Source organism: Chelonia mydas, chromosome 1 (genome assembly GCF_015237465.2).
Source record: "Chelonia mydas isolate rCheMyd1 chromosome 1, rCheMyd1.pri.v2, whole genome shotgun sequence".
NCBI classification, from domain to species: Eukaryota; Metazoa; Chordata; order Testudines; family Cheloniidae; genus Chelonia; species Chelonia mydas.
This window is the reverse complement of record NC_057849.1, coordinates 140,490,227-140,515,014: the sequence shown is the minus strand read 5'-3', so window position 1 is coordinate 140,515,014 and position 24,788 is coordinate 140,490,227. Positions and strand designations below refer to the sequence as shown.

At 44.6% G+C, this 24,788-nt stretch overlaps 2 protein-coding genes across 6 annotated transcripts in view; one reads left to right on the top strand and one right to left on the bottom strand.

Moving 5' to 3' along the window:
• C1HXorf58 (chromosome 1 CXorf58 homolog) overlaps window positions 1-22,780 on the bottom strand; it is a 30,393-nt gene extending 7,613 nt beyond the window's left edge. The window contains exons 1-6 of one of the 2 annotated variants that reach the window (XM_037901847.2): window positions 22,653-22,780; window positions 21,907-22,006; window positions 16,730-16,824; window positions 12,381-12,492; window positions 7,732-7,863; window positions 6,413-6,642 (exon numbers count right to left, since the gene is read on the bottom strand). In XM_037901847.2, the coding sequence (XP_037757775.1) occupies window positions 6,413-6,642; window positions 7,732-7,863; window positions 12,381-12,492; window positions 16,730-16,824; window positions 21,907-22,006; window positions 22,653-22,696 (713 nt within the window). In that variant the 5' untranslated portion in view covers window positions 22,697-22,780. The remainder of the gene's footprint in view (window positions 1-6,412; window positions 6,643-7,731; window positions 7,864-12,380; window positions 12,493-16,729; window positions 16,825-21,906; window positions 22,007-22,652) is intronic. The other variant, XM_037901839.2, reaches the window with a different exon arrangement.
• Window positions 22,761-24,788, top strand: part of APOO (apolipoprotein O) — a 95,428-nt gene continuing 93,400 nt past the window's right edge. For 3 of the 4 annotated variants that reach the window (XM_043537988.1, XM_007070470.4, XM_043537990.1), the window contains exon 1: window positions 22,761-22,894. In XM_043537988.1, coding sequence (XP_043393923.1) covers window positions 22,886-22,894 — 9 coding nt within the window. In that variant the 5' untranslated portion in view covers window positions 22,761-22,885. Of the gene's footprint in view, window positions 22,895-22,969; window positions 22,995-24,788 lie in introns of those variants that run through there. The other variant, XM_037901784.2, reaches the window with a different exon arrangement.

The following is a 24,788-nucleotide window of genomic DNA, read 5'->3' as shown; positions in this document are numbered from 1 at the left end:
AAAAAAAAAGTTTTAGAACCACTGCGCGAGTGGATGTTGCAATTCACAGCCCCATGCTCCAAACTGTGGGGCCATATAGACATAGTCTAAGGCCTGGTCTACAGTATGCAGTTATTTCGGAATTAGCCGAGTTACTTCAAAATAAATCTGATTCCGTCCACACGACCAAACCAGTTTTTTCGATTTAAAGGCTCTTTAATCTGATTTCTGTACTCCACCTCGGCAAGTGGAGTAGCGCTAAAATCGAGATCGCAGTTCCGGGTTACAGGTACTGTGGATGCAATTCGACGTTATTGGCCTCCGCGAGCTACCCCAGAATGCTCCCTTGTGACTGCTCTGGACAACAATCTGAACTCTGATGCACTAGCCAGGTAGGCAGTAAAAGCCCCGGGAACTTTTGAATTTCCTGTTTGGTCACCATCAGCACAGTCCACCATCACAAGAGACCACACAGTCCCAGATTCGCAGACAAGCTCCAGCATGGTCCAAACGGGAGGTACTGGATCTCATCGCATGTTGGGGAGATGAAGCTGTTATGGCAGAACTACGTTCCAAAAAAAGAAAGACAAATACATACGCTAAAGTCTCCAGGGCCATGACGGAAAGAGGCTACTCCAGGGACACAGAGCAGTGTCGTACAAAAATCAAGGAGCTCAGGCAAGCATACCAAAAAGCCAGGGAGGCGAATGGGCGCTCTGGGCCACAACCCCATACATGCTGCATGCAATTATGGGGGGTGATGCCACCACTACCCCACAACTGTCTGTGGACACCTGCAAGGGGGGAGTAGCACGAAGCGAGAAGGATGAGTTTTTGGAGGACGAAGAGGAGGACAGTGCACAGGCGGCAAGTGGGGAATCCATTTCCCCCCCTAGCCAGGAACTATTCTTAACGCTGGAGCCAATAGCCTCCCTCCACTCCCAAGGCAGGCACCCGGACCATGACCCTGGAGAAGGCACTTCTGGTGAGTGAGAGCTTGATTAGAGCCACAAGGTGGGGTATAGGGGGAAACCCAGCCGCTCTGGGCTGTTCACGTTTAGTTTAAAGGACTCGTCCCTGTTCAGAGCCTCATCGGAGCCACACAGTGGGTGGCGGGGGGTGGGGTGGGGGAGGGTGTTGTGTGAAGTGATCATCCCAGAGAGCCCACAGGCCCTCCTTTTATATGGCAAACCCACCAGGCATTGCTTGCTATGGGAAAGAGGGCCTGGCCGTTTGAAAGCATTGAAATGAATGTGGAAGAAGCAGAACCTCGCGTGCCCCTAGGGCTTACCATGGCTGTCTGTAAGCTGAATTCTGTTGCCCGGCCACATGTGATAGCTTACTCACACCAAAGCGGCAGGCACTTCAGTATAAGAGGCAAAATGCGACCTTGTACAGAAAGACAATGTGCTGTGTACTATGAATTGCCTGTTTCACTGAGAAAGACTGTCCCCTTTGTTCTCTAAAATGTATCTTTTAAAATACTACCCTCCCTTTTTCTCCTCCCACAGCAGGTGCAAATGTTTCAACACGGCCCCTATCTACTCCATCCCAGAGGCTGGTCCAGATTAAAAGGTGGAAAAAATGAACTCGGGACGACATGTTCGCTGAGCTCATGCAGTCCTCCCGCACTGATAGGGCCCAGCTGAATGCATGGAGGCAAACAATTGTGGAGTCACATAAAGTGTTACATGAATACGAAGAGAGGAGGGACGTGCGCGATGAGAGCAGGCAGGATGCTATGGTCAAGCTCATGGGGGAGCAAACTGACATGCTCCGCTGTATGGTGGATCTAATGCGGGAAAGGCAGCAAGACCACAGACTGCCACTGCAGCCCCTGTATAACCATCCTCCCTCCTCCCCAAGTTCCATAGCGTCCTCACCCAGATGCCCAAGAACACTGGGGGGGGGAGGCTACGGGAACCCACACAGTCAACCACAGAGGATTGCAGAACCAGCAGAAAGCTGGCATATCTGAAATTTTGATTTGGTTTCTGGACTTGTCCTTCCCTCCTCCTCCACCCCCCTAACCCAATACCCCCCTCCCCCGTCTAGCTTCTGATTTCTCTCAATGTTTTGTGCAACAAATAATAAAGAATGATTTTTAAACAATTGTGACTTTATTTCCTTTCTCATATATAGGGGGCGGGTAACTTTATGAGAAACAAACACAACTGTCACACCGTACCTTGGCCAGTCATGAAACTGGCTTTGAAAGCTTCTCTGATGTGCAGCGTGCCCTGCTGTGCTCTTCTAATCGCCCTGTTGTCTGGCTGTGCAAAACTGGCCACCACGTGAGTTGCCTCAACCTCCCACCCCACAATAAACGTCTCCCCCTTACTCTCACAGATATTGTGGAGCACACAACAAGCAGCAATTACAATTGGAATATTGACAGGTTTCAGAATAGCAGCCGTGTTAGTCTGTATCCGCAAAAAGAAAAGGAGTACTTGTGGCACCTTAAAGACTAACAAATTTATTGAGCATAAGCTTTGAAGTGAGCTGTAGCTCACGAAAGCTTATGCTCAAATAAATTGGAATATTGGTTGTGCTGAGATCTAACCGAGTCAGTAAACTGCACCAGCGTGCTTTCAAACATCCGAATGCACATTCCACGACCATTCTGCACTTGCTCAGCCTATAGTTGAACTGCTCCTTACTACTGTCCAGGGTGCCTGTGTACAGCTTCATGAGCCATGGCATTAAGGGGTAGGCTGGGTCCCCGAGGATAACTATAAGCATTTCAACATCCCCAACAGTAATTTTCTGGTCTGGGAAGTAAGTCCCTTCCTGCAGCTGTTCAAACAGACCAGAGTTCCTGAAGATGCGAGCGTCATGCACCTTTCACGTTGATGTCGGTGAAACGTCCCCTGTGATCCACCAGTGCTTGCAGCACCACGGAAAAGTACCCCTTGCGGTTTACGTACTGGCCGCCCCGGTGTTCTGGGGCCAAGATAGGGATATGCGTTCCATCTATCACCTCGCCGCAGTTAGGAAACCCCAGCGCATTAAAGCCATCCACAATGGTCTGCACATTTCCCAAAGTCACTACCCTTGATAGCAGCTGGTCAATGACTGTGTTGGCTACTTGCATCACAGCAGCCCCCACAGTAGATTTGCCCACTCCGAACTGATTCCTGACTGACCGGTAGCTGTCGGGTGTTGCAAGCATCCACAGGGCTATGGCCACTCACTTCTCAACTGTGAGTGCTGCTCTCATTTTGGTGTTTTTGCACTTCAGGGCAGAGGACAGGAAGTCACAAAGTTCCATGAAAGCTCCTACGCATATGAAAGTTTCTCAGCCACTGGGAATCATCCCATACCTGAAACACTATGCGGTCCCACCAGTCTGTGCTTGTTTCCCGGGCCCAGAATCGGCGTTCCACAGCATGAACCTGGCCCAACAGCACCATGATCTCCCAATCACCACATGCCGTGCTTCTAGGAACATCTGTGTCCATGTCCTCATCAGTATAGTAATCACGCTGTTGTCGCTTCCTCGCCCGGTTTTGCAAGTACTGCACGTACTGCTGGATAATGCACGAGGTATTTACAATGGTCAAAACTGCAGTGGAGATCTGAGTGGGCTCCATGGCTTTGGCGCCTCTATGGGTAATCCTGGCAAAAGGGCATGAAACGTAGGAGAGCAGAGTGGCAGCGGAAGCGTTCGATGAGGAAGAGAAAGAGTAGATACTAGAGATTACATAGGAAGACGATTCATAGTAGCAGAAGAGCAGCAGTGCACCGTCTGCTGAAAGCAGTATGGCGTATGCACGCCAAAAAGACGCAAAACAATTGTCTGCAGTAGCTTTCACAAAGGGAGGAACAACTGACGACACACACCCAGAAACACCCACGAGAATGTTTTTGCCCCATCATGCACTGGGAGCTTAACCCAGAATTCCAGTGGGCAGTGGGGACTGCGGGAACTGTGGGATAGCTACCCACAGTGCACTGCTGCTGCGACATTCGATGCTAGCTTCAGTACTGTGGACGCACTCCGCCGAATTCACGCGCTTTAGTGGGGACACAGAAGACCGAATGTACAAAATCGCTTCCGAAAATTCAAATAGAATAATTTCGAAATAATTTCATATCATAGACGTACCCTAAGACTCCCTTGACCTTCGCAAGGAGTTGGACTGCATGGTTGCCAGTTGCCATGATCAGAAAGCTGTTCAGTGAGCAATATGATCTCATTCTAATTATTAATGCACAGATGACCACATTAGAAAATTACCAGTTGTGGCACTAATTGACACTCTTGCTAGTAGTGTCAACAATCTATGTACCTTGTAAGTGAGCTATTCAATTATGCAAAGGAAAGGGTTTGAATGCAGGGAGGGAGTGGCATAAGAACTCTGGAATTAAAGCTGGGAATTGCTGTGGAGGAAAGATAAGGAGGTGGGATGCCAAGAATGTAATGCATTTAACTAGACAAAAAGTATCAAAATAAAAGCGTGACTAGTTAGATGTGTGTCTGTCATCAGGTGGATTACTTTGTTTGCATGACGTATACATTTCTTTCACCCTTCATCTGCCTTTATAATTTTAGATTATAAACTCTGCAGTGCAGAGACTGTCATCATCTGTGTTGAGGGAAGCAGCTAAGCATACTGGGTGCTGCCACAACATAAATAATAGAAATGATAACTGAATGGGAATAGAAATACAACTACCATTTCACTGAGTAGACATGGTCCCTTTGAAATACTTGAGGTATATTGGTGGGGAATCACAGGGAAGTTTGCATGATCACTGCCTACACCTATGCTGTGAACTACTGGTTGAACAGATGACTTCATACTTTATGGCTGTCAATACAGTAATATAGCTGACAACATAACTTTTCTAGGGGACAGGCAGAGGCCTGCCAATTTTGACAGTATTCCTTTAATTAAAATGAAAAAAGCTCAAAACATCAGTTAACTTTAAAAAGACCAGAAAAGGAAGTTTAAAAAAAGATGTGCTGACAATCAACACAAGAATGACATGACTCAGTGTTGTGTTTTCCATTTCAGTGAACATACTTAGAGAAAAGATTTGGGGTAAGGCCTCTTTTAAAATCACGTAGATATGTGATTTAAAAGAGTATATTAAGACATGGCAGCCCCTGCGTATTGACACTAATTATTTCCCAGTATGTGTTAGTGAGAAACACATTGATGTTTAATGGTAGAAGTTACAAAATGGTAACAGCAGTTTAAATAGGAATAAAAAAGAAAATCCAATTTTCTCCACTATATGTTGAGATTTGTGGCACATATTTGTTGTTATATTGCCAGTAAATGATCATGCAGATCTTTTTCTACTAAAGATTAAAATGTTGACTTATTGGACAATCTCTAAAACAATATTATTTAGTAGATAATAAAAAGCACTAGGAGTATCTCCTGGGTTCTATCCTTGACTCCGTACTGACTTAACGTATGAACTTTGGCAAGTCACTAAACTCCTCTGTGCCAGTTTACCCATCTGTAAAATGGTCATTGGTGTTTTGTGAACATTAAGCAAATACTCTCCAGCAACCACACACCACACAACAAAAACACTAACCCAGGAACCTATCCTTGCAACAAAGCCCGATGCCAACTCTGTCCACATATTTATTCAAGTGACACCATCACAGGACCTAATCACATTAGCCACGCCATCAGGGGCTCATTCACCTGCACATCTACCAATGTGATGTATGCCATCATGTGCCAGCAATGCCCCTCTGCCATGTACATTGGCCAAACTGGACAGTCTCTACGCAAAAGAATAAATGGACACAAATCAGATGTCAAGAATTATTACATTCAAAAACTAGTCAGAGAACACTTCAATCTCTTTGGTCACTCGATTACAGACCTAAAAGTGGCAATTCTTCAACAAAAAAACTTCAAAAACAGACTACAACGAGAGACTGCTGAATTGGAATTAATTTGCAAACTGGATACCATTTACTTGGGTTTGAATAGAAACTGGGAGTGTCTGGGTCATTACACATATTGAATCTATTTCCCTAAAGTTAAGTATCCTCACACCTTCTTGTCAACTGTCTATATGGGCCATCTTGATTATCACTACAAAAGTTTTTTTCTCCTGCTGATAATAGCTCATCTTAACTAATTAGCCTCTCACAGTTTGTATGGCAACTTCCAACTTATCTGTATGTATATACATTTCTTCTTACTATATGTTCCATTCTATGCATATGATGAAGTGGGCTGTAGCCCACGGAAGCTTATGCGCTAATACATTTGTTAGCCTCTAAGGTGCCACAAGTACTCCTGTTCTTTTTGCGGATACAGACTAACACGGCTGCTACTCTGAAACCTGTCATTAATTAATATGTATTTTGAGAGCCTTAAAATAAAGTATAAAGTATAGAAATTCAAAATAAAAATTAAGCTTGTTATTGTGGATAAGTTGTTGGGTATTTTTTTACCTGACTCGAGAAACAGTCATGAGTTGATCATGCCGTATCTCTTCATTCTGTGGCCTCAGGAGCAGAAATGTCAGTTTCTCCTTAAGTCGGTTTGACAGTGTCCCAGACTGTGCATAATCCATTATGTCATACATTATCATTGTCCTGGGAAAGTTTTCCAGAGACAATTTTCTCCAGCAGTTATCCCTGCCACCAAAGTATGCTGGGGTCTCATCCAGGTTACTGATGTACTATAAGGCCACAAAATAATAATAGTAATTTATAAAATAAATACTTGCATGAAAACCTAATTCATTTTATTGGGGTCCCAAGTCTCCGCTATTCTTATTTTCTCATCCTCATTAATCATTTTAATGATGAACTTGCACATTAAAGAAAACCTTATTCAGAGTAAATCAAATGGCTGGAACCCCTGTAATGACCTATTCTGCCTTAAAATTCCTATAATACAATGACATCTGTTCTCTGGATATCTATATCTACCTCCATTACATAAATATACATAAAATTATAATATAATCAGTAAATTTAAAGTGATCACAAAAATATGCATATGTACATTAATAGTCTGAGTTCCTTCGCTGCTCAATCGTAACAAATAATTATTTGAAATTAGAGTATTGTTCATAGCAATGTTTACATGCCACCATCCTTCCTAGATCTGGGTGGCATAGCCAGTCATCCAGGATTTGGCCCTAAATTTTTTAAAAATAGGAACTAACCAGAAAAGGTTTCATTGCACTACTCAAGCATCAGCACTTCTTGGTGATGATTCTTCTCTCACTTATAGTACTATAAATCAGCCGTAATTTCATCAAAATCAATATACTAACACTGGTCTAAAAAAAACAGAATGGTACTGATTCTCTTCTCACTTATTCCATTTAAAGAGTATCACAGTTATCAGAGTGATCTTTTAAAGATTTCTACCATCCTTGTGTAACCCTGACTGCATACATTATAGGACCTAATCCATACAACTTCAATAACTTCTCTGGAGCTTCACAATCATAGGGCTTCATTTTCCAGTGCCTTGTAATTTGTAGAGTCATTTACATCTGTTCAAGGTGGATGTAAAACGCTACCAAATCAGATTTCTGCACTCACACAGAAGTGCTTGATGTACCCTTTACGCTCATTTTGAGCTGATGTAAATAGCTGCACAAGGTGTAAGCTGTTGAGAATTAGGTCTTTAAATTTTAGTCTTGCAGTCATAGTCACTATCTACATTTTAGATCACGTCATAATATTTTTTCCCCAAAAGAAGTATTTTTTTCATTACCAAAGCCTGTAAGAAAATATTTGAAAACATTTCTTACTTGCATGTAATCTTTCACTGTAGCAACGTCTGTTTCATCTATTATTTTGTGGTTTTGGTATTGAAGTTCATCCTGTATCATTTGATCATAATATTTCCGATGTCCCATCAACCTGCAAGCATCAACTGCTGCCTATAAAAAACAGGAAATACACTGTAGCTAAAAAACCAAAAACACGCACACAAAATTCCTAGAGTGCTCATATTTCAACTCAGGGAAAAGTCTTAATGTTCCCGAAATCCCAGTGCTCAACAAAAAATTAAAATAAACAAGGCATGCTAATTAGTACACAGAAAACTCACAGAGATTGGAGATGGATTGTCCACTAACTCTGCATTATTAATACTATGATTTGTACAATTGTAGCACCTAGAAGCTCTAGTCATGGACCAAGAATGCCATTGTGCTAGGTGCTGTACAAATAGAAAAGATAGTCCCTGCCCCAGCCGGCTTACAATTTAAGTATAAGACAAGAGACAACAAATGGATACAGACAGACAGAGGAATACAAATAAACAATGAAAAAATAGTGGTCAGCATAATGGTGAAACAATTCAGTTACAACTTTGAAAATAATGCTTAGTGACTTAGCAGCTTCCCCCAGATGCACAAAGTAACTTTATAGCTTTTTAAAACCTTCATCTATGTGGCTGAAATTTGTCAAGTCTGATTTTTGCCTAAGGGTGGTGTTTGTTTAAGTTTGAGACTCCGTTTAGCACTGATTCAGAAGGTTTTGCTCCACATCCTCAACTTGTATAACTTGTCACAGCGCTATTGAAGCCAATGGAGCTGTGACAGATCAGCTGAGGATCTGCCCCTTTGAATATAAAAAAAAACCCACTTCGCCAATATAAAAAAATGGATTCTTCTAAATGTTGCAAACTTTTTCAAACAGCTTTAACATAATAGTAGTTTGGAGTAGACACTAGAACTTTAACATCCCTCTCTCACAGAAATGTCTGTATTTCAATGCTGTATATCTATAATTACTAGGATCTCTTGGTACTAAAGATGTTATAAGAAAGGTAAAGTTATTATATATAAAAATAATTGCATTGGTTATACCCAGTTTTTCTGTTTTAAGAGTGCTGAGGAACTGCTTCCACAGCAGGCACCAAAGGTGATGGAATTAAGAATAATTTTTTAAAAATTACAAATGAAAGCTACATGCAAACACCAGAAAAAAATCTTTCTTGCAAAGCTGCCACCCTCCTTCATTTCACAAAAAGGAAATTATATTCATTCATGAGTTACTGAATTAGTCAATCACACTATAATGACAAAGCAACTGTTTCCTTACTTGGGTGGAATAAACCTAAAACATGGGCCTCTTTGCTTAAAATATAAAGATGTTCTCACTCCTGTTAAATATAAGCTAAACTGAATAGGCTGGAAGATCAGTAGGTACTGACCACTTGCATTTCTGACTTATGCTGTGCTATAAATATTATGCTAAGACATAACACATCAAATGAGGTGTAATGTCATGATGCAGTAAACTATATCAAGTAGCACTGATGGAATGACAGAACTTCTGTAAAATATACTACTGCATCTGAGTGTTAATTTCTGCAGTATTTCACTATTTGGATTTTTAGGGTGGTGCCTACAGACCAATTTAGGCAGTTTATGGGACTCTTCTTTACTCCATCATTTTTGAAACACCAGTGTGGTCATTTTGTGTCCTTAAACCCTTTCCTCTAGTTTGGTATCGACCTTGGCAGTGTGTTTCTTCTAACTGGACAGCTAGGTGAGCAGCCTGCTCTGAGGCCAATGGTGATCCAAGATTCTGGCAGTTGATGTTCACAAATTAGACAATCCCAGATCTACAAAGGGACTGAAGTACCCAAGTCCCAGATCCACAAAACCTCTGCTCTACTGCCGCCTAACCACATAGGTGCCTAAACTCACTCGGCACCTAAATTTTCACTGCAAGAGTTCCCATATACCTACGTTTCTGCCTCTGGGCATTTGCACTGCTGTCTCAGGCAGATGTCCAGTACCTATCTCTAAGCCCCAGCATGAGCCTCAAACCAGATGAAAACAGACATCCTCCCACCTTTTGCTTGTAGGGTCTGATCTAGTAGGTGTGTTCAGAGCATGCCTAATTCCACACAAAACTCTTGGGAGGGGAGAGAGAGGAGGCAGCAGCCTCCCTTATAATCATGAGTTATAGCCAGTGGTTAGGGTACTCACCTGGGATGTGGGAGACCCCAGTTCAGCTCCCTCTCTGCCGGATGAGAAGAGGTTCCCACCTCTCAGATGACTGCCCTAACCACTGGACTATAGAGTTATCCTCACTCTATCTTTCTGGCCCAATGCATACTTAATACCAAGTGGAACGGCTTTAATAAGAGAGATTGAGACAGACCCACATAAGAATTTCCCATAATACAGTGATAAGGGTATTTATGTGAAAGGTCAGAAATCCCTGTTTAAATTGTTTCCTCCAGTGTGCACTAGTTCACATTTATTAACATGGAATTCTATTTACCATTCTGTTATACAGTTCAACCAGCTGCAGCAGACTTGTCAAATCTTCCTCAAGGATTTGTCATGCACTACATACTTTCCAAAGAGTTGGCAGATACATGGCAAATCTGTACCATTCTCATTGTCTACATTCTTCTACTAGCTGCCTTGTTGACTTTCCAAGCAAACAGAAGAAAGTGGTGAGAGAACAGGTGAAGATTATTGAAGCATTCTTCAAATTATGATTCTCCTACAATCAAAGGCTCTAATACACTAAGTCAAAAATGTTTGATGTACCTGGTAGGGATTTAAAACCTCCTTTATTCAAGACAATACAGTCAATAAAGAATAGGCAGTTTTAAAGAAAGAAAATGCTAGTATGTGTCTTCAGAAATCCAACCTGAAACCCAAACTGCACCTTGGGTGACCAGACGTCCCGATATTATCGGGACAGTCCCGATTTTAGAAGATTTGTCCCGCGTCCTGACCTTACATCCGTCAGGACGCACTTTGTCCCAATATCAGGACCGTCCGGACCACAGCCACGGCACCGCCGCTCACCGCTTCCTGGGGTAGCTCCCGGCACCCGTGTGCTGCAGGGGCGGGGCTTGCAGGCGCCAGAAAGGGCACAGAGCCCTCCACAGCTCCGGCAGCTCCCACTGGCGTTTTTTCCAGCCAGTGGGAGCCACGGAACTTGTGCTTGTGGCGGGCGCAGCACGTGGAGAGTCTGGAGACTCCCCTTGCCGCTCTCACCCTAGGAGCCAGAGACCTCCCAGCAGGGCTGGTGAGTGTGGCCAGGGAAGGGGGCAGGGCATGATGGTGAGTGTCTGGGAATGTGTGTGGAGGGTGCTGGGCAGTGGGGGAGGTTTGAGTGTTTTGGGATGTTAGGAAGTGGGGGCTTGTTGGGGGGTGCTGGGCAGTGGGAGAGATCTGTGTGTGTCAGGGCATTGGGCAGTGGGGGTCTGTGTGGGGCATCGTATAGTTGTGGTGGTGGGGCTGTGGGGAAGGGCACTGGGAGGGAGGAAGGAATGGAGGGGAAATCTGTGTGTTTTGGGAAACAAGCGAGTGGGGGGTTCTGTGTGGGGTGCTGGGCAGCTGTGGTGGGGCTCTGGGCAGGGGGGCGCTGGGCAGGGGTGTGTGTGCACAGCACTGTGCATTTGTGGTGGAAGGGTTGTGGGGGGGGCTCTGGGCATAGTGGATCAGAGGGTGCTGGGCAGGGGAGCTGTGTGGTGCAGCATGGGCCCACCCCCACGTGTCCCCTCTCATGGCTCCGGTTGGGGCTGTGCACCTGTGTCGTTCTCCTCCCAACCGCTCGCCCAATGTGTCCTGATATTTCACTCTTGCGATCTGGTCACCCTAACTGCACCACACAATTGCTACAGGATTCTTCTTGTTTTGGTCCAAAATAATTTTTGCTTCTTGTATTACAGGAATAACATACACTAGAGTGTGGACTTGCTTGACTGCTTGAAGAAGAAAAACACTGTATTATTATTATTATTTGTATTACTGTAGCACCGTCGTAGACCAGGAGCCCACTGTGCTAAGCAATTTTCAAATGCAGAACAAAAATGCAGAACATACCCTATAGAGCTTATAATCGAAGTGTGCACATCTTATCTTTATAGGCACTTACGTACTACAGAGATGAGCATAGTATAGAAATCTATATAGAATACAACTTATTGTTCAATGCATCAGAAGTTGTGATTTTTTTTTTAAGTACATCATCACTGCAAGGATAACCTGTCAAAAGAACAAGGTTAACAGAATCCTGTTCAGCAAATTTATAAAAACAAATCTTTTGACTTAACTAATTTCAGGGGCCTAAAAATATAGTTTTAATGTCTATTAAATAAAGGCAGAACTGAATGACAAAAGAATTGTAAAAGACAGCTATACAGAACAGTGCCTGTAGTGACTACATTTCCTAGAAATAAATTAATCCAAATAGAGAATATGGGCATAGATATACAAAGAGTTTTTATATACTATACTGAAAGAATCATTGTTTCTTTGCTAACAAAAGTAATGTTGTTTAAGGAATGAAGTGTCTGCTTGTTAGAATTGGAGATATGTGTAACTGAGGATAAAGATGTTATAGGATTTTACAAAATAAAATTCAGAGCCAAGGTATAGATGGAGTGAAGAGAAAACGATCACATAAAGTAAGTCACCTCACTTGCTGGACTTATTGTTCTTTTTCCACTTATGTACTTGCTGCCTTGGCCTCCAGTATGGCGAAAAATCTTGAACACAATGAAAGGTGGAAACTCATGACCAGCAAACCTAAAGAAACAAAAAACAAAGTTAACTATCTGGCACTATAAAGAGCAGATTCCTTATTGTTTAAACTGGAAGGGATAAACTCTTAGTTAAAAAACACTGGTACTCAAGATCTCCAATAATCCTCTAAAAACTCTAAGGATAACAAACCCAAATAATATAAACATGGTTGCCGGTACACAGGTGCTGCGGTGACCTGCACCACTGTCCCTCCCTCCAGGTTGACTCGGGCTCCAGCATCCTAGGTTATGCTGGGGAAACCCAGACCTGAATTCATTTATATTAATATACACAAACACAAAAAATATTGTTAGGCTGTAGGTTGGAAATAAATATATAATTTAAGAGGAGGGGGAAAACTTGACAGTTAAGGCTTTAGGGGAAAAAATTGAAAAGCTAGGAAATGTGAAGTTGTGGTAAACATTTAAAAAAAAACAAAAAAAAAACACAACCCTACACTTTAGACGAGGGGTGGGCAAACTTTTTGGCCCGAGGGCCACATCGGGGTTGCGAAACGGTATGGAGGGCCTATCCCACTTCCCGCCCCCTGACTGCCCCCCTCAGAACCCCCGACCCATCCAACACCCCCCCGCCCCCCGCTCCTTGTCCCCTGACCGCCCCTTCCCGGGACCCCCCACCCCTAACCGCCCCCCCCCCCCCCCGGGACCCCACTCCCTATCCAACCCACCCGCTCCCTGTCCCCTGACTGCCCCGACCCCTATCCACACCCCCGCCCCTGACAGGCCCACCTGACCCATCCAAGCCCCCACACTCCTTGTCCCCTCACTGCCCCCTCCCGGGATCCCCGTCCCTAACTGCCGCCCCAGGACCCCACCCCCATCCAACTCCCCCCTGCTCTCTGCCCCCCCCCCCGGGACCCCCAGACCCTCCAACCCCTATCCAACCCCCCCTGCTCCCTGTCTCCTGACTGCTCCCCCCCAAACCTCTGCCCCATCCAACCGCCCGTGTCTGCCCCCCCGGGAGCTCCTGCCCCTTATCCAACCCTCCCTCCCCCCACCCCCTTACCATGCTGCTCAGAGAAGCAGGACAGGCTTATTGGAAAGCCTGGGAGGTGGGCGGGTGCAAGCCATGCTGCCTGCATGGCGGCGTACCAACAGGGGAGGGGGAACAGCAGCGGAGGGGGCAGGGACTAGCCACCCCGGCCAGGAGCTCAAGGGCCGGGCAGGACGTAGTTTGCCCACCTCTGTTTTAGACAGTATGGAAATACCAAATCATGGTATCTTAACTCTCTTTTTGTATCTGCATTCTGCAGCTGCCCAAATTCATGAAACAATCTAATGCATGAACATGCATGGTCACATATCTATTTTATGAAGACAGCATGACCCCAGTGTGTTTTTGTAAAGTGTGCTTTAGCTGCGTTCAGTTCTTTATATACATTTAAAACAGACTCATATGTTAAAAAAAAATCATCCCTGGAATCCCTTCCAAACTAGTAACAGGGACAACTTATCAAAATAACCAGAATTTGTCCAATTGTGCTAAATGGTTGCTATGTCAAAGGCCAAAGTCCAGGGTTTTTTGTTCTTATTTTTGTTCTTAAAAAAGGACTAAAGTTAGCTTCCTAAATCCACATTTATGTACCTCAGTGACCCCAGTGGAAGCTGCAGGGTGTTCAGAACCTTGATAAACTCTCCTTGACTTGAATGGAACAAGATTTGGGCCCAAAGCTTGGAGACCCTTGGGAGGGAAGCTTGGAAGGAATTTTATTATAGAATTACAAAGCAAAGCCTCAAACCAGCATTTTACAACACATCGTCAGGTCTCAGTTGCCAACTTTCTAATTGCAGAAAACAGAACACCCTTGCCCTGCCCCTTCCCTGAGACCTCGCCCCTCACTCACTCCATCCCCCTCCCTCGGTCACTCACTCTCCCCCACTCTTACTCACTTGCTCATTTTCACCCTGCTGGAGCAGAGGCTGGGGTGCAGGGAGGGTTGAGGGCTCCAGCTGGGCGTTTGGGCTCTGGGGTGGGGTCAGGAATGAGGGGTTTGGGGTGCAGGAGGGGGCTCTGGGCTGGAGCCAAGGGGTTCAGAGTGTGGGAGGGGGCTCCGGGCTAGGGCAGAAGGTTGGGCTGCAGGAGGGGGTGAGGGCTCCGGCTGGGGGTGCGGGCTCTGGAGTGGGGCCAGGAGTTTGGGGGCAGGAGGGGCTCTGGGCTGGGGCTGAGGGGTTCAGAGTGCAGGAGGGGGCTCAGGGCTAGGACGGGGATTAGGGCACGGGAGGGAGTTCGGGGTGCGGGCTCCGCGTGGTGCTGACCTCAGGTGCTCCCAGGAAGCGGCAGCTCCAATGGGAGCTGTGGAGCCAGTGCTTGGGCCAGTGCCTGTGGGTGGGGGCAGCACACAAAGCCCCCGGACCACCCCTCTGCCTAGGAGCTGGAGGGACATGCCAGCCGCTTCCCAGGAGCCGTGTGGAGCTGGGCACAGAGTCTGCCTGCCCCACTGCTGGCCTGCAGCCAACTAGACTTTTAGCAACCCTGTCAGCTGTGCTGACCGGAGCCGCCAGGATCCCTTTTCAACTGCGCATTCTGGTCAAAAACTGGATGCCTGACAACCTTAGTCAGACCACCTACTTGTTGTAAATTGCAGGATTGGAATCTTAATTCCTGCCAAAATGGAATAATATAATTGAAATGCTGACACAGTTTAAAAATTGCTAAACACTAGAATTCATTTAAACCATCTTATTTAAATGTAGAAACAAGTCTGGATATTAATGGCTATTTGCATTTAATTAATTTTTTAAAGGACAAACTCAAATCAAATGCATTTGTTAGATTGATCACACAATGAATAAACATTAGGAGATTGAGATTTTGTATGCAGAGCAACTGAAGGCAGTAAATCTGTCCAGAGGGCATGGGAGTTGCAGAAATGCAAGGTATCCATCATACCCCTTTGTTGAGGCACCTGTACTTGGTTAGTGCAGACTAGCCAGAGAAGGGACATGAACAATGCAGCTAGTGAATATGCTGAGTCAGCTCATCCCCGGTCAGGCTTCACTTGGGAAAGGCTCTCTGTGAAAGCCTGACTGCAATTTAAAGCTGCTCTCCTCTGCCTGAAGCTATGGAGGCAGTAGTGGAAACTGCAAATACCACCAGCTTCCTCTTTAATGTCAATTTCCACACAGGTCACAACTTATGCCCAGAGTGTTTATTTGCATGTCTAAAAATATCATATATTTCTATCTGGAGTGCTGCATGTTGGTGTGTTGTACAAAAGAAAAATAGCAAAAATAATGATATGTGCATGCAGAATAGATCATTTTATTTCTAAATTACATTTCCTCAGGCATGTATTAAGCACTAATTCTAGATGAGATCCAAGTCCATAGTAAGTTTGCATTTTTAAAAAGAAATCATAGCTTATGGTGTGCAATAAAGGTATCTGACATATTTCTACTATACATAGGACTACTTACCTGTCTGGCTTTCAATATGAAAAGTTAATCACCACATATCAAAAAAATCCAGTTTTTCAAAAACAAGAAAAACAATCACTTCCGGTAGAACCTCAGAGTTATGAATATCAAAGTTACGAACTGACCAATCAACCATACACCTAATTTGGAACTGGAAGTACACAATCAGACAGCAAAAAAAAAAAAAAAGAAGAAAAAAAAAGAAAATACAGTACAGTACTGTGTTAAACATAAACTACTAAAAAAATAAAGGGAAAGTTTAAAAAAAGACTTGATTAGGTAAGGAAACTGTTTCTGTGCTTGTTTCATTTAAATTAAGATGATTAAAAACAGCATTTTTCTTCTGCATAGTCAATTTTCAAAGCTGTATTAAGTCAATGTTCACTTGTAAACTTTTGAAAGAACAACCATAATGTTTTGTTTAGAGTTACGAACTACCTCCATTCCCAAGGTGTTTGTAACTCTAAGGTTCTACTGTATTGCAAAAATAACACCCCCATCCCAAAAAAGCAAAGCAAACAAAAAACATTCATTTCCCCCACTCTGCGCTTCTGTGACTTTAAGATGAACAATTAAAACTTTATCAAACTTTCCAAAAATACTCACTTGTGAGGTAAAAATACATGAGAAATATTAGCCCAAAAGGCATTTGTTTGAGTATTACTGTACTTAGACAACTTGCCCTGTCAACTCTAACATTGCTAGTGTGACACTATAATAAAAACAATTGATGGCACTTTTGGTTAACTTTAGAAAAAATCATCATATATGCTGAGTTGAATAAATAAATCTGACTACTTTACCTGAATCTGACTTTACACTGCATACTAGGATCTTTTATAAGTTCAGCTTCTAAAGGACTCACTCTCCTCACAATCTCATATGTAATGCAATGCTCCTGAAATAGATGCAGGCATTATTCAATAAAATTGAGCAGTTTTGGTTCCTATAATAACACATCCCACACCAGTTTCACATGGGAGTAGAGTGTTAATTAGTATTTTTAAAGTGCTTTGAAATTCTTAGATGGCAGTTACTATAGAATTGCAATATTTATTATTGTTTCTTTTTTATGACTCATTTTATTCTTTGACCCAATGTTATCCTTTTCTCTGCTGAAGTTCTTATCTTTTTGCCCTCCCTTTCCAATGTTATAAGTTTTATTTTCTCAGCTTTGCACTACAAAAAATCCAAAGTAGTTTTCAATAAGGACAACAAATATTAGGAGTACTTGCGGCACCTTAGAGACTAACTAAATTATTTGAGCATGAGCTTTCGTGAGCTACAGCTCACTTCATCGGATGCATACTGTGGAAGCTGTAGAAGACATTATATACACACAGAGACCATGAAACAATACCTCCTCCCACCCCACTCTCCTGCTGGTAATAGCTTATCTAAAGTGATCATCAAGTTGGGCCATTTCCAGCACAAATCCAGGTTTTCTCACCCTCCGCCCCCCCCACAAACTCACTCTCCTGCTGGTCAGTTTGGATGAGCTATTGCCAGCAGGAGAGTGAGTTTCTGTGTGTGTTTGGGGGTGGGGGTGAGAAAACCTGGATTTGTGCTGGAAATGGCCCATCTTGATTATCATGCACATTATAGGGAGTGTGGTTACTTTGGATGAGCTATTACCAGCAGGAGAGTGAGTTTGTGTGTGTATGGGAGTGGGGGGGTGAGAAAACCTGGATTTGTGCTGGAAATGGCCCACCTTGATTTTCATGCACGTTGTAAGGAGAGTGGTCACTTTGGATAGGCTATTACCAGCAGGAGAGTGAGTTTGTGTGTGTGGTTTTTGGAGGGGAGTGAGGGGGTGAGAGAACCTGGATTTGTGCAGGAAATGGCCCACCTTGATTATCTTACACATTGTGAAGAGAGTGGTCACTTTGGATGGGCTATTACCAGCAGGAGAGTGAGTTTGTGTGGGGGGGGGCGGAGGGTGAGAAAACCTGGATTTGTGCTGGAAATGGCCCAACTTGATGATCACTTTAGATAAGCTATTACCAGCAGGAGAGTGGGGTGGGAGGAGGTATTGTTTCATGGTCTCTGTGTGTATATAATGTCTTCTGCAGCTTCCACAGTATGCATCCGATGAAGTGAGCTGTAGCTCACAAAAGCTCATGCTCAAATAAATTGGTTAGTCTCTAAGGTGCCACAAGTACTCCTTTTCTTTTTGTGAATACAGACTAACACGGCTGTTACTCTGAAACAAATATTAGGAAATACATCTCACATACAATTTTAGCTCGTCCCTTTTACTAAAAAAATCCCAAAACTGTCGAGGTGCTCATCTTTTTTCCTTCTTCATCTGTCTTTCCTCTTCTCTTAAACTATCATCAATCTCTCCCTCCACCCAATTCTCTGAACACCTCTGTTAAGATATAGATATTCAGGCCTGTTGCAAAGGCCTATACTTTAAGAATTTAGGTGTATTCTTATAATTTAGTTAGTTATAGAGGTATAAAAGAAAGAATCACAATCACTGTCTGCCTGTATAGGGCCTTCTCTTACTGTGACAGTCTGAGGCCCTGTTCTTAGGCTAAGGCCTTTGGCTAAGCAGCAGAGGCAGCCATAAGCTGGGAAGGGAACGGTCACATCCTCACCAGTCACACTGAAATAAGGTAGTTCTGGCAGTTAAAAAGGTGATCCAATCTGTCACCTCCAGAAAAAGGAAAGAGCCTAGAAGATTTAAAGAAAACTTTGTTTGATAGCATCCTGTCTGGCAAGAACTCACTTATCAATAGCTGGGGTGTGAAATCCTCATTTCTTTGTTGTTCTATCACTGTAGTCCCCATTTCCCTATAAAAAGAAAAGGAGTACTTGTGGCACCTTAGAGACTAACACATTTATTTGAACATAAGCTTTTGTGAGCTACAGCTCACTTCATTGGATGCATGCAGTGGGCCATTTCCAGCAGTTGACAAGAACATGTGAGGAACAGTGGGAGGCGGGGGGGAATAAACATGGAGAAATAGTTTTACTTTGTGGAAACGGCCCACCTTGATTATCACTACAAAAGGGTTTTTTTCTCTCCTGCTGGTAATAGCTCACCTTACCTGATCACTCTCCTTACAGTGTGTATGGTAACACCCATTGTTTCATGTTCTCTGTGTATATAAAATCTCCCCACTGTATTTTCCACTGCATGCATCCAATGAAGTGAGCTGTAGCTCACGAAAGCTTATGCTCAAATAAATTTGTTAGTCTCTAAGGTGCCACAAGTACTCCTTTTCTTTTTGCGGATACAGACTAACACTGCTGCTACTCACTTCCCTATTGTTTGTCTGTATAATCTCTGTCTGGTTCTGTGATTGTTTCTGTCTGCTGTATAATTAATTTTGTTGGGAGTAAACCAATTAAGGTAGTGGGATATAATTGGTTAGATAATCGTGTTACAATATGTTAGGATTGGTTAGTTAAATTTCAGTAAAATGATTGGTTAAGGTATGGCTAAGCAGAACTCAAGTTTTACTGTATAGTCTGCAGTCAATCAGGAAGTAAGGGGGGAATGGGAACAGTGAATGGGGTTGGGGGAATTGGAATCATGTTTGCTAAGGGGTGGGGAGTGGGAACAGGGAATGGGAATAGGGACACAGGCAAGGCTCTGTGGTATCAGAGCTGGGAAGGGGGACACTGAGAAAGGATATTGGAATCATTGCTTGCTAGAAGTTCACCCCAATAAACATCGAATTGTTTGCACCTTTGGACTTCGGGTATTGTTGCTCTCTGTTCATGCGAGAAGGACCAGGGAAGTGAGCGGGTGAAGGAATAAGCCCTTTAACAACCTCCCCATGTCTCTTGCCTTTTATTCCATTCAATGGAGTGACATTATTGCAGGATGAAAAAAACAGCTTTTCTGAATCCACTCAAATATTTGCTCTGCTCAGTGTAAGACATACAGACAGTGAGAGCAAAGAATGTGGAGAACTGTCCAAGAAGATAGGAGCGAGCCTGTCTGCTTGCCTGCATAGCAGATTCAGAAGAGTGATACTACCCTAACTCCAAAAGCTACAGCTGAGGGGTTTCATCACTCTAGCGTAGGGCTCCACTGGAATTCAGGGTCCTAAGGCCAAATGTTTTGGGCCTACTGGTTAATTTGGACCTGGGTACTGTTTCTCCAGGAAACACTACTTTCCTCTTCAGAAGGGATGGATCAGTCAGGAGCCTATTCCACCTTTGGCAGAGTAGGGGGAATCTTCCTGAGCATATGTAAGTATTCATCTGATGTGTTCATGTGATAAAATGGAGCCATGAATTATGAGCAAGGAGAAGAGACTGTGGCAATCACCATTTTGTATTTCAGAGTAGCAGCCATGTTAGTCTGTATTTGCAAAAAGAAAAGGAGTACTTGTGGCACCTTAGAGACTAACCAATTTATTTGAGCATAAGCTTTCGTGAGCTACAGCTCACTTCATCCAGGTATTTTCCACTGAATGCATTCGATGAAGTGAGCTGTAGCTCACGAAAGCTTATGCTCAAATAAATTTGTTAGTCTGTAAGGTGCCACAAGTACTCCTTTTCATTTTGTCTTTGGTGCTTCAAATTGGACAGTGGCACAGTGATACTTCAGGCTGGTTTCTCTTTGAGAAAAACCTGGATATAAGATCAGTTAGATCCTTATTTGGGAAACTGGAAGCCTTAAAAAACAGCAATTTCTTACGTACTGTAGGCCCTTTTATGGACAGCACATGTATACTCTAAAAACTTTATAAAAATTATTGACATCGTATGCCTGGATAGATCAATAGAGACTATGTGAAGTTTACAGCAAACAGTTGTGCATCCCTAGGAAGAGGGCTAGAACACTTCTGAGGGATGTGAAAGTAGAATGAATTATATTGAAATTATAATTCATTAAAGAAATGCTACTTGAAGGGTTTGTTGAAATATAGTTGTCAGGAAGAGAAACATTAAGGACTGTGAGACAATGGGTCCTCAAACTAATTAACTTAGAGCTCCTACTGAGCTAGGAGATTGGTAAACGTTAGTATGCAAATAAGATATGTATGTATATTTGTCAGTTTCTGCTTCATTTTGTCTCTTATGTTAAATTGGCTTTGGCTTAGCTGTATAAATAAGTTAGCTTGAGCCTCAGAAGGGGGCTCACATATCTGGGTGCACTGGCAAAGCGCTTTGCTAATAAACAGAGTGGTCTGACAAATTATGTGAGTCCTGAATCTGACTTTGAGAGGGATTAAGTGGGTTTTAAAGGGTACATAGACTTTGTGCTGGCTATTTGCACAGGAGTGCCTTTTACCCTAACTGCATTACCCTGGAGAAGATAATCTATGGTTATATAATGCACTGTTCGAGAATTTACCAACATAAGTATTAAGATATTACTATACCACCAGTTATACCAGTTTCAGAATGGTAGCCGTGTTAGTCGGTATCAGCAGAAACAACGAGGTGTATATGTAAAAAGAAAAGGAGGACCTGTGGCACCTTAGAGACTAACAAATTTATTTGAGCATAAGCTTTTGTGAGCTACAGCTCACTTCATCCAAAAGCTTATGCTCAAATAAATTTGTTAGTCTCTAAGGTGCCACAAGTACTCCTTTTCTTTTTGCGGATACAGACGAACACGGCTGCTGCTCTGAAACCTGTCATTATGCGAGGAGTATATGTGGCACCTTAGAGACTAACAAATTTATTTGGGCATAAGCTTTCGTGGGCTGGTTTTAGCCCACGAAAGCTTATGCCCAAATACATTTGTTAGTTTCTCAGGTGCCACAAGTACTCCTCATTGTTTTAGTTATACCAGTGTAACTCCTTGATGGGTTTTTTTCCAATTTGGTTTATACTGCTTTCTGAGCTCGTGCCACAAGAAGTGTGTCTCCCTAGGGAGCTGGAGTGGTGTAACTGCCACAGCAGTATCCCAGGCACTGGTAGAGTTGTGCTGGTAAGTTTCCCCCCCCCCGTAGGAAAGCCCCGGGTAGTTTACAGCGAGGACGGGCAGTGTTTTTCCAGAGGAGCATACCGCGGCCCGGATGGTGTGTGTTAGCAGCCTGAACAGCCTCCTGTCGATGTGACTCCACCAGGCTCTCTGGAGGATTTTAGCTGCGAGCTCTTCTTCCGCCCTGACAGGAGACACGAGATCAGCACCAGCCCCTGCGCTCACAGTAGGGTGACCAAATGTCTTGTTTTGGCCGGGACAGTCCCTTTTTTTAAGCCCTGTCCCAGCCGTCCCGACTTTGCAAAAGTGGGCATTTGTTCAGTGTGCTCCTGCCGACTTGATCAGTTGGCAACAGCAAACAGGGCAACTGCCCATTTTTGTCAAAAAAGTGGGGTGCGGGGGTGGGGCGAGTGGCGATGCCAGCTACGCGCGGGGGGAGGGGGCAGACGGGGGGGGGGCGCTCAGGCGAGCAGTAGGAGGTGCCCCCTTTTCGCTTTGGGAAATATGGTCACCCGAGCTCACAGCAGCGGGGTCCCTAAAGGCGGATCCGGGGTGACACCGCCAGGGCCGTTTTGGGGGCAGCGAGCTGTGGGGACAGACAGCACACAGGGGTGCGCGTCGTCCCCCCCCCGAGCACGTAAGCCGAGCGCGGAGCGGACTCGCTGTCTCCAAGCCCCAGCCTGGGCGCCCGCACGGCGTGGCGGTGACCCCGGGCTCGCAATGGCGGGGCCGGATCTCACAGCCCCGCTAACGCCTCCCTCCTGCGGGCAGCGGGCGCGAGGCCGGGCGGCTCCCGGACACGCGGGGCGAGGGGCGCCGCGGTTACTCACGGCCGCGAGGGACACTCTGCCCGGCGCGCGGCCCAGCTCAGCATGGCGACCCGGCTCCTCACAGGTCCCGCCCCCGCGTCACTGTTGCCCGGAGACCGGGACGAGGGGGGAGAGGGAACCACGCCATCCCCACCCCTTTCCCAGCCGTTTTTGTCGTTAGGCCTCCGTAGCGGCGCGTGCGCTGTGCGGCTCTGACATCATCGCGCAGCGACGCGGCTGGGAGCGGCGCCGCGATGTTCAAGGTGAGAAAGTCCCGTCCCGGGGCCGCAGCGCCAGGGATACCCCCGCCGCTGCCGCCCGTGGCCGGGCTCAGGCCCTCGCCTGCCCGGCGCGCTGAGCAGGGTGAGCGACGCCTTGGCACGGCCGCCGCTGCCGCCAGCTCCCGCCGGGTGACCTGGCGCGAACTAGCGGGAGCAGCCCAGCCGGGGCGCGGGCACCCGCGGGCCGTCTCCCCGTGTGCACGGGATGGCCCGTGGCCTAGTTACAGATCCGCCCCAGGTCCCCATGCAAAGCGTTTGCTCCCCTCCTCAACTGGCTGCTACGTCAGGGAGTTCAGCCCGTGCTCGCTGGGGGTTGCCGAGGGCACCCGTCGCTTTAGTACAGGGGCGTGAATCGCGTTTGAAAATATTGGGTACGGGCTGTTTGGCGCTTTATTATTACGTGCAGCCTGTCAACAGAGAGCTCTACAGGCTAAAGCTGTGACAAGCAAAATCCTTTGACGTTAGGCATCTGATAACTTGTAGCATTTGTTGTTTTATTTGAGGTCTCAATTCTGCAATTCACTGCAGCCGAGTGAATTGAGCCAGCCAATAGACTCTGAGGCAGGTGCTGCAGGTGTAGCGCCACAAGCAGGAGGGAGGCATTAACATGGCTGTGAGACCTGGTCCCTCCTCTATTGTGAGCCTGGCTTCACAACGTCTATGTATGCTCAAGCACAGGTTTGGAAACAGTGAGTTTGCAAGGCAAATTGGTTGAAAATGTAGTAAAGAACAGAATTATCAGACACAGAGGCAAACAGGATTGTTGGGGAAGAGTCAACATGATTTTTGAAAAGAGAAGTCATGCCTTTTCAATCTACTAGAATTATTTGAGGGGGTCAGCAAACATATGGACGAGGGTGATTCAGTGGATATAGTGTAGTTAGATTTTCAGAAAGCCTTTGAAAGGTCCCTCACCAAAGGCTCTTAAGCAAAGTAAACAGTCGTAAGAGAAAAGATCCTCTCATGGATCAGTAATTGATTAAAAGATGGGAAACAAAGGATAAGAGTAAATGGTCAGTTTTCAGAATAGGGAGAGGTAAATAGTGCTGTCCCCCCCAGAAGTCTGTTGAGACCAGGCCTGTTCAGCATACTCATAAATGATCAGGAGAAAGAGGTAAACAGTGAGGTGGCAAAATTTGCAGGTGATACAAAATTACTCTAGATAGCTAAGTCCAAAGCAAACTATGAAGAGTTACAAAGGGATCTCACAAAACTGGGTTGCTGGGCAACAAAATGGCAGATGAAATTCAGTGTTGATAAATGCAAAGTAATGCACATCGGAAAACATAATCCCAGCTATACATACCTTATTTAGATCCCATCATTTTGTATCACCACTCAAGAAAGAGATCTTGGAGTCACTGTGGATAGTTCTCTGAAAACATCCACTCGAGATGCTGGAGCAGTCAAAAAGGCTAACAATGTTAGGAACTATTAGGGAAGAGATAAGATTAAAAAATCATAATCCCTCTATAATATAAATCCCATGCAGATCTGGTTGCCCTATCTCAAAAAAGATATATGGGAATTGGAAAAGGTCCTGAGATGGGCAACAAAAATTATTAGGACTATGGAATAGCTTCTGTATGAAGAGAGATTAATAAGACTGGGACTTTTCATCTTGGAAAAGAGATAACTAATGGGGATATGGCAGAGATCTATAAAATCTTGACTGGTGTGGAGAAAGTTAATAAGGAAGTGTTTATTTGCTCCTTCACAACACAAGAACTAGGGATCACCTAATGAAATTAATAGGCAGCAGGTTTAAAACAAAAGGAAGTACTTCTTCACACAACGCACGGTCAGCCTGTGGAATTCTTTGCCGGAGGTTGTTGTGGAGGTCAAAACTCTTAACAGGGTTCAAAAAAGAACTAGA